Source organism: Primulina eburnea, chromosome 15 (genome assembly GCF_022965805.1).
Source record: "Primulina eburnea isolate SZY01 chromosome 15, ASM2296580v1, whole genome shotgun sequence".
NCBI lineage: Eukaryota > Viridiplantae > Streptophyta > Magnoliopsida > Lamiales > Gesneriaceae > Primulina > Primulina eburnea.
Window position 1 is genome coordinate 27,348,982 of NC_133115.1, and position 10,119 is coordinate 27,359,100.

At 35.8% G+C, this 10,119-nt stretch overlaps 1 protein-coding gene across 1 annotated transcript; it reads left to right on the forward strand.

Annotated features, from left to right (window-relative positions):
• Nucleotides 1–267: 267 nt before the first annotated feature.
• Nucleotides 268–4,453, forward strand: LOC140813697 (ubiquitin-conjugating enzyme E2 5-like). Its single transcript, XM_073172340.1, has 6 exons — nt 268–481; nt 575–654; nt 1,208–1,322; nt 1,456–1,508; nt 1,610–1,738; nt 4,120–4,453. The coding sequence occupies exons 1-6, from the start codon at nt 438–440 to the stop codon at nt 4,248–4,250; spliced, it is 552 nt and encodes a 183-aa protein (XP_073028441.1). The 5' UTR covers nt 268–437; the 3' UTR covers nt 4,251–4,453.
• Nucleotides 4,454–10,119: the final 5,666 nt, after the last annotated feature.

Consider the following 10,119-nt stretch of genomic DNA (forward strand, 5'->3'; position numbering starts at 1 on the left):
ACCGCCTTTAGCCCACTCTTCCCAATTTACCTTTTTCATATCATATCGCGTTCTTTCGGTGAAATGCAAATCAAAGTATATAAGCTGAAAATATTGTGTAGTCGTATGTTTTTAGGTTATATGTTTTAAGAAATGATTCGAACCAGTGAACCGCCTTTAGCCCACTCTTCTCTTTTTCGCTTATTTATCACACGCGCACCAGCGTGTAGATACAGCGAACCAGAATATATATCAATTCATGTTTATCAGTCTGAAATCCAAGGACATATTGATGTCCGAACCAGTGAACCGCCTTTAGCCCACTCTTCTCTTTTTCGCTTATTTATCACACGCGCACCAGCGTGTAGATACAGCGAACCAGAATATATATCAATTCATGTTTATCAGTCTGAAATCCAAGGAAAAAATCGAAAATAGTAAGGGAGAAAATCAGAGTCATGTCTTCCCCCAGCAAACGCAGGGAAATGGATTTGATGAAACTGTAATTAATATTTTTGGGACTTCTCATTATATTTTATTTTTTGGAAAAGTATCTGATTTCTTTTGGTGACTGTGTGTGTGTGTCTTTGGCTAGGATGATGACTGATTATAAGGTGGAGATGATCAATGATGGCATGCAGGAGTTCAATGTCGAATTCCATGGACCCAAAGACTGTAAAAATTTCAAGAAAAATCCAGTCTTTCTTTCTGTGTTTGACCTCGTTTTATGTTCGATTAGTTTATGTTTGAGCTGGGTCTGGTTTAAATTTTTTCTGTGGTTTGTTATTTGCGAGTAATGATTTTTTTTTTTTTATCTAAATTAGTTTTTCTGCTGTGTTTGACTATGATTCAGCTGAAATAATTGATAGGAAAGCAGTTTATACAAAATGAAGATTGGATTGGGGTTGTATTTCTTAATAACTTCCTGATATTTTGGAGCGTGGACTGGGTTGTATCATTTTCTTTTGAACGCCGAATTGAAGGGCTTGGTTTCCTTGGAATCAGGATGAGTTGGTTTGAGCTATTTGCTGAATTTACAAGATTTTAAGTATTCTTATTGTGCTAATTTATCCTGTGAACTTTAACTAATCAGATGGCAGACATTTGTAGCTGGGTTATTTGAGTCTATTGGTTTTTTATTAATATGCTGTATAGTTCTACTAATCAATCTGTTTGAGAACTTGTTTGCCTGTGCAGTTTCATCTAAATGGAAGTTTTTGTATGACAGGTCCTTATCAAGGAGGTGTTTGGAGGATAAGAGTGGAGCTTCCAGATGCTTATCCGTATAAATCTCCTTCCATTGGTTTTGTGAACAAGATTTACCATCCAAATGTTGATGAAATGTGAGTTCAACGGTTGTATAATAGTTAACTTTCTATACTAATGCTGGTTACTCATGAATTATCTTACAACTTGTTAGAAATATTCTACTAATTACTTAAAGTGTTCTGAAGTTTTATGTTCTTTGTTTTCCAGGTCAGGGTCTGTGTGTTTAGATGTTATCAATCAGACATGGAGTCCCATGTTTGGTAAATAGATAGTTTTTCCTTTTTGGTGGACAAGATGAATGCTTTACTTCGGGTTTTTCCCAAAATGAGTGGTGATGATGGTTTCACTTTCTTCTTTTCAGACCTAGTGAACGTGTTTGAAGTGTTTCTTCCACAACTTCTTTTGTATCCAAATCCATCAGATCCTCTGAATGGAGAGGCAGCAGCTCTGATGATGCGTGACCGCAATGCATATGAACAAAGAGTCAAAGGTGGAAATTTCTTTAGAACATATTAATTGATATTGAGCAAGATAGATGTCTTCCTAATGAGAGTCCTCACAGAAATATGTCTATCTCTACTATAAATACAATTGGGGCAGATTGCACTTTGTTTTTCGAATGATTGATTCTGCTTGACTGATGTCATTTGAATGTTCTGGCGAGGTTCAGTGTTCCTCTTGAATGGGAATCCCTCATGATTTACATTATACTTGGTTTGCTTAAGCATTTTAAGTCAGTTCAATCTATGAATGTTGTTTTGTATAAAGATGAGCTACAGAAGCTCATAAAGCTACTCTTGAAGATGATAGAAGCCACAGTGGAGTTCAAGGTCTTAGTGAATGTGTATGTTGTACTTGCAGTTGAATGAAAATTTTGCCAAATTCTAAGCAACATCACATGTTTTCTGTTAAGTAGCTTCATCTTGTTGGAATGTGTTGGAGTTAGATGGCTGATGGTTGTTGGTCCTTGGCCCTGATGTCAAAATTTCTCGTGCCACACAGAACTTGTTAATATTTAGTAAACAAATGCTGAAAATTTATTAACGCTGCTACTTTATTTGAAGGATTAGTTTTAGACATTTATTCTTACTTGTATTAAGATTGCATTTTATCTATGAAAATTAAGGTTGTTGTGATCGAATATTGTCATTTGTCAGGTTTCACCAAATATTAGTTCCTCATAAAATTTTGAGTCCAAGCTTCTATCACATTATGCTTCAAGACAGCATGCTTTTATATTGAATAATTGAACACATTGTTCTAGAGTTACTATTTTATAGTTTATTTAATGATTCCAATCCATCACAAATTTAGATTATGCTATTGTGATATTTCATTAGTTAAGAACTCTGTCGAGTGGTGACATTGGGAGTGCTATTGTTATTGTCTTGTTTAGCCTTGGTCCGATAAATGAATCTGCCATGAACTCATTGATTTGGCTTTCATCATTTTTAGCTAGTTTTCATGTGAGTATTATCTGAAAAAGTAATGCAGGTATTGTGATTCCTCTTAGGAAAAAGCTTCAAATGAATGAAGGGATCAATCAGATTTGGTCTCATCCTGTGAACCTTTTAATTAACTCAAAGATCAGTGATACACGTCCATGTGCGGGTTGAGATCTATATTTTAGGTGATTCAGTTTGAAAATATTGGGAACAGGGTGATGTTTTTTGTTGGCATGCCCGGTTTAGAATTAATATGTGAGGAAAAATCATGGCGCTAGAGATTAATCTTGTCCAAGATTCAGGAATAAATTATTTCTACACATATGTTTATGCCATTGTCGGTTTAATTTGTTCTGCTGAAGGTGTTAAGGCTTGCTGCAAATTGTCCATTATTCCTTAAATTATTTCTACTTATGTGTAAGAATATGTTTTGAATAGGTGATTTTTATCCAAATCATGGCTGAGCTTTTGAGTTGAACTCCAGAGTCCAACCAAACAGGCTGAAGTTTTTGATGCAATTTCTTGATATCTGGTCATCATCTCCTTGTCTTACTGCCATCTTAATGTTAATGTGCCCTTTTTACAATGAACTAACGGTGTGTATGGTTAAAGTTTCTGTGTTTTTTAAGAGTAACAATTTGATTTAATCCAAATAGTGGCTGAGCTCTGGAGCTGAACTCCAGAGTCCAACCAAATGGCTGAAGTTTCTAATGTAATTTCTTGATATCTTGTCAACTCCCCCTTGTCTCGCTACCTGTCATGATATATCGCAGCCCGAGTACGAGCCCAGGCCGCCCAGCAACTCGAGCGGATATCTTCTACTGGAGGGGGACTCATGGCAAATTTAAATCTGCATCAAAGTAGCTGCTTGGATTTTTGGTTTCTTTCTTTATCAGTTTGTTATTTTTTGAATAAGTCGGGTTATTTCATTGGGAGATAACTTAGCAGATAGGATCTTTCATCTCTTCCAGAGTTTTGAGTTTTTAGGAGTTTGTGAACTGGTTATATTTATTGGCATCCATGGTAAATGAACAAAAAAGCTTGAATTCTTTCTACAAACAAATTGTGACATCAAGAGTTCTCTCTAACGAGCCTCTACGTTATAGCATTCAAAATAGGTAGAAACGGGCGAAAAACTCCTAAAAACAAAAATAAAAAGTCTCTTCATCGCAATTTATGTGTCAATAGTCCCATAACCCCATCCGTGTCCCGCGCACTTGACACTGCCATCTTGATGTGAATTGCCCTTTTCCGATGAATTAATGTCATACGATTCTGGAGCCATGTTGTGTTCCCTTGTGTTTCTGTAGTTCGTGCTGATTGAGCTTAAACTTTAGTATTCTTCAATAACACGCTTTAGTTTCTGTTCAACCTACGATATGTCACATCCTACGACTACAAGTTCTTACATATATTGTTGTTTTAGAGTACTGTGAGAAATATGCGAAGGCTGAAGGAGCTGGAGCCTTGCAAGAAGGAAAATCTAGCGATGAGGAGCTGAGTGAAGATGAATATGCATCCAGCGATGAGGAAGTAGCTGGAAAAGCTGATCCATGAGTGAACAAATACAAAATCCCTTCTGTTGACTGTCTTTGTACATGATGATATGTTGCAACATTGTTATAAACTTTTGATTTCATCAAGCATGCATTCTTTTTAAAAGAATGACCTGTTCTTGTAATCTGTACTGTTGCTATTGATGCAAATGTGTTTGAAGTCGATTCAAGATATCTATATATACATGAATGCATTTTCCATCAGATTTTATCAGTTTGGATAATTTCCTTTGAATATTGCTTAGTAAAGGTTCATTTGGTGCATTGGCTTCCTCTCTTGCGTTTGCTTTGTAATTACATCCTCATGAATGTTTGATGTTAAAACTAGTAAACTTTGATTAAAGAGTTGAATTCTGAAAGCCTGAAATTATGTGTTCACAGGGTGAATTTTTACGGAAGGGAAATGATTCAACTTCAATCGATCTACTTTATATTCTCTACCTCACTCAACTATCATCTTGAATGTATCATGAAAAGTCATGGAAAATGTTTTATGTGCGGTATTTGAGCTCTCTGAAGCTTTCAAATGTTGCGTTTTACAAGAATGTACAAGCACACAACGTGTGTGTCGTGCACTAATTTCATGTTATATTAAGAAGGTTGAGACTTGAGATGACTATACTAAAGTAAGTGATTGCAAAATGCTTATAAATTTCCAAATTTCACTAGGAGGCATCATCTTTTGACGTTGTGAAGCCCAAGGATTGCAAAGTACATTGGAGGCGTTCAAAGAGGCATTATTGACATCAACCTGCTGAATTTTCCACCCTTTAGCCACTGCAATGCTAAGAACAATTCGCATGATTGTGGGCTTAACCACTACATTAAAGTTTCTTTTTTTAAAAAAATGATAGTCAAGACCCCGTGTTTGAGAGTATCCTGTGGCTACAAGATGTGCCTTATACCGAGCAACCAAGCCGTCAAGTGGGTTTTAAGTTTAAAAACCCAATGACAGCCAATGATGGGTTCATCAGCTGGAGCTTCAACTAAAGAACAGGTATGATCAACCAATAAGGCTTGATATTCAGAATCCATAGCTTTGCACCATTGGGAACGAACAACCACCTCTTGAAAGGTCAGAGGCTCCTGAAATGAACAATCAATAAGACAGGTCTATGGCTTAATATACCAACCTTGGAACGAACGAGTAATCATTTGGTTGGTGTTCTCTTAAGGCAGAGGAGCAGTAACTGAAGGCATGAGAGAAGTAGGACAATTTGAAATATCAGACAATGAAGGAGAGGAATTAGTGTTGATGTGAGAAGCATTATGAGATGACGAGATGGTGAGAGAGGAGAAATCAGAAACCAGAGAAGGAGAACAAGGACGATTAAGGAAAGGAGAGGGAAGTGTTGAGGTAGAATGGAAAAGAAGTAATAGGATGAAAAACAATAGGAGGTGATAAAGGAAGATATGAAGTGGAGGAGGATTCATTAGAAGAAGATTTAATTGATTCTTTATGTTGAATAGGAACTTTACACTCCTGGAAATACATAAATGGCCGTAAGAACTTTAAGACATTTATAGCTTTTATGTCTGTCACTATAATCCAAGAATGTGCAAGGAGTCGATCCAAACTCAAGTCTGTGTGTGTTATATGGGCGAAGAGATGGGAAATATAATCCACCAAAAGAAATATGATAGAAATACTATCAAAATGAGAAAATAATAAAATCATTAAATGCATTTCGTATACATCATTTAATATAGTTGATGGTGTGAACATGAAAAAAATTGCAGAAATTTCAAATGCAATTCAATGTTCACACCTCGAAGTTCGATTATAAATAGAGGCACAATTCGATCATTTCATTCATCTTATTCTCAGTTCTTTTCGCTCCATCTCATATCATTTGAATGCTTAGTTTTATACTATTTGTGAAATCTTTGTTTTCTTGTATTAAGAGAGTGTATATTCGTTTTGGAAATATATTAAATGGTTGTACATCATTAAATATTATAGTGAAATTTTTTTTATCTCTCATGTGGTTTTTACCTTAATAATTTTTAGGAGTTTTTCACGTAAATCTTGATATCCAATTTTATTCTTTATTTTCATATTTATATTTCAAGATGTCGCACCTGGGACCAACAAGTGGTATCATAACATTGGTTTAAAATTTATTAAAATTCTGAGTATGCAATGTGATTGCAGCCTATACTGATCTTCCACACCAGAAAATATTTTTTTGAGATTTTTTTATTAAGGCTAGATTATTTTGTCCAATATATTAAATTGGTGTTCGCATAATGGCAGGAAGGCACAAAATAACAAAGTTCAATGAAATCAATTTTATACTGTGGAAAATAAAGATACAAGTAATATTAAAAAAAATGAGAATTGCTTGACGATTATTGAAGATAGACTGAGGAAAATGACAGATGATGGAAAGTGGAATGATATGAATGATAATGTTGTTGTTAATTTACACTTAGCTATAGCTGATGAAGTATTGTCAAGTATATTGGAGCAAAGACGACAAAAATTATCTGGGATATTTTTTTTAAAAAAGAAGGCTTTATACTCTTCGGATGTCGGAATCCTCATCAATGACTGATCATATCAACATTGTAATTATTCTATTTCCCCAACTCACCTATATGTGGCATAAAATAAAGGAAAAGGACGTGCAAAGCTTCTACTTCAAAGTCTATCAGATTCATATGATCAACTTATCAACAATTTAACCTAACAGTATCGTCGCAGACTTTTTAAACTTTGACAATGTCTTAATTGTCGTTCTCACAAAAAAGTTGATGCAAGAATAAGAAAGATAGATTGGTAACTTCGAAGCAAGCAGAGGCTTTACCGATATTAAAAGAAAGATTTATGGACGTGAATCTAGTGGGAGCCAAATGCGAGGTAGATTAAAGTAAAGTGATGGGAACGGTTCTAGGCACCTAGAGGGTGTTTCAAACACAATATTCTCAATGAGCTGCAATAGCTCGTGTTCTAAGAATGTAAACACCGATGAATTAAATCGAGTTTGGTTTTAAACCAAAGCTAAAATACTCGAAGTAATCATTCGTTAAAAAGTTGATCGGTTTAAAGCTTTTATCTTGTGTCAACTGATTAACTGAAATAAGGGGGATCCGTTCTTGCTTATACAGTTCAGTTATGGTGAGAACTGGATTGATATCAGCTTGAACTGATCGAATCAGTTGAAAACATCAGTTAAACAGTTAAACACACAAGATATGTTTATGGATATTCGGAGACTTCAACTGCTCTTACATCACCCCTTCTACTACCTTAGGTAGGATCCACTAGAAGATTTTAATTTATACAACACCTTGTACAAACCCACTCAACTTAGGACTTACGCTACTGCCTAACTGAACTCCTAGCACTCAAGATTGCAGGCAGAACCTCACAATTAGTATATTGTTTAATGTCTCATATGCAAAGAATACATACACAAGTTTAATGTCTTTGTGCAAGACTCACTCAGCTTTTCAATACGCTCTATTCTCTATGTATATGTGCTTGATGGTGTGTGTGTGTGTGTGTGAGAACTAATCTATGAATACAACAAGAAAGTGTTCTCACACACTGAGGGAATTGTGCTTCTAATCTAAGTTGATAACACGATGAAGTGTTCCCTCAAATCTGAGCTGGTTGCTTCTTGTAAGCTGATATGCACACTTTTTTTCCACACCCTTTCTTCACATACCTTCTTGTTGATGGTCTTGATCTTGTATTTATAGAGGCAATGTGACCGTACATCAAGACTCATCAAATGTGTTCGTTGCGGTTTGAATCTGTTTCTCGAAATTTGTGTCTTGTATTTTCTGACAGCCATTCTGGAACGTCTTGACTTTAAGCTCTGCTGCAACATTCATTATTGTTCTTTGATTGGACAATTGCTTTCATTAATGCGCAGAGCTGGATTCCACTTAGTAAGCTTGTCTTGTTCTGCAAACTGGTCGACTCCTAACTGATGCTCTGAACTGGTCTTGAACTTCAGTTGGCTCGTCAGCTGAGCTGATTTTACTGATTCAGTTGAACTGGTCTGTGGAGATCTTCATCAGTTGAACTCTTTATCAGCTGGTGTCGGGCTTCTGAATGGGTTCGCTGAACCACCTATCAACTGAACTGGTCTTTGATATTTCAGTTGGACTTGTTCAGTTTGAGCAATCAGTTGGTACTTTCAGTTTGCATCTTTATAGCTTCGGTATTGATTCGATAACTGATAAGTTCGAAGCCTGATCAGTTTCAGCTTTCTGCGCACTTGGGTAAATTAATTAGAAACAAAATAACAAGTTTTGTTAACATCAAAATCAAGATTGCAAACATGAAATATTCCAACATAAAGAAATAAGAAGAAAATATGTGGCGGTAAATGAAACTTCAAGAAAGAGTGTACGAGTGCCGAAAGGGTTATCAAGGAAATGTGGTCAGCACTTCAGGCAGTTGTGAAATATTATTAAGCGAAGCAACAACAGTTGCAAAAGGCCGAAAAAATTTTGTGATACATGAATTATGGATTCAAGAGCGACCTGACACATGACGTCTCGGAGAGAATGGTTCGATCAGTATGAATCAGTCTCAGGAGGATCTGTATTCATGAGAAATGATCATGTCTTGAAAATCGCTGGGTTCGATACTATCAAAATAAAAATTTTTGATGGCACCATTCACACAATACACTATGTACGACTTGTGAATGGTCTGACTAAGGATCTTTTATCCTTGAGGCAATTGGATGATATCCGGTGCAAAACCTGTATTGAGAACAAGAGCATGAAAATTGTGAAGGGCATGCATGTAGTTACGAAAGCGGAAAAAGTAATTACAAATATATATGTACTTTTGGGATAAATACACAAAGAGACGGAACTAACGATTGCATGAATTGGTTCTGAAGAAGAATTAACAGTGTTATGACGTAAAAAGCCCTGACATATGTTAGAACAAGGGTTGAAAATTCTCTCAGAATGGAAGCTGCTGCCGGAACTTACAAAAGTGTCACTATCCTTTTATGAGTATTGTGTTACCAGTAAACAATACAGATTAAAGTTTGTCACTTCTACTACCAAAAGAAAAAGCATATTGTAGCTGATTCATTCGGATGTTTGTCAAACACCGGTTGTATCCTTAGAAGGAGTGAGATACTTTGTCTCGTTCATTGATGATTTTTCTAGGAGATGTTTGGTGTACCCAATCAATAAAAAATCATATGTTTTCCAGATTTTCAAAGATTTCAAAGTGCGGGTTGAACTTGATTCTGAAAAGAAAATCAAGTGTTTGATAAATGACAATGGAGGAGAATATACCAGTGACGAATTTGATGCATCTTTTCGTCATGAGGGCATCAAAATACACTTCACGGTGGCTTACACCTCAATAGAATGGAGTGGCGGAGCGGATGAACATGACTTTGTTGGATATAAAAAGAGCCATGTTGAGAACTACGGGTCTAACCAAGTCATTTTGGACAGAAGCAGTCAAGACTGCTGGTTATATCATCAATTGTTCTCCTTTTAGGTAATTGATTTGAAGACTCCGATGGAGATGTGGACTGGAAGCTGGTTCATTATTCTCATTTGCATACATTTGGAAGTCACATGTACCTTTTGTACAATGATCAAGAAAGATCGAAGTTAGATTCAAAATCCAGAAAAATGTATTCTTAGGTTATGGTTATAGAGTAAAGGTGTTTTTCTTGTGGGATCATCAGTAGGGATATTATCTTTGAGGAATATAAAATAAATGGAGACAAAAGCACAATGAATTCAGAAAATACTATAATTCAAGTGGAAAATAAGACATACGAAGATCAAACTTCTCGTGAAGTAGTACCGGAGCACGAGAAACAAAAACATGTTGAATTTGAAGTTTCAAAAGTGAGGCAGTCAACTCGAGAGAC

Bases quoted from the DNA above. Each gene is read 5' to 3' on its own strand.
- LOC140813697 (XM_073172340.1), top strand. From the start codon at position 438: ATGTCTTCCCCCAGCAAACGCAGGGAAATGGATTTGATGAAACT. The intron at 482-574 runs GTAATTAATATT...GTCTTTGGCTAG, and splicing joins GAAATGGATTTGATGAAACT to GATGATGACTGATTATAAGG. The intron at 1,739-4,119 runs GTGGAAATTTCT...TTGTTGTTTTAG, and splicing joins ATATGAACAAAGAGTCAAAG to AGTACTGTGAGAAATATGCG.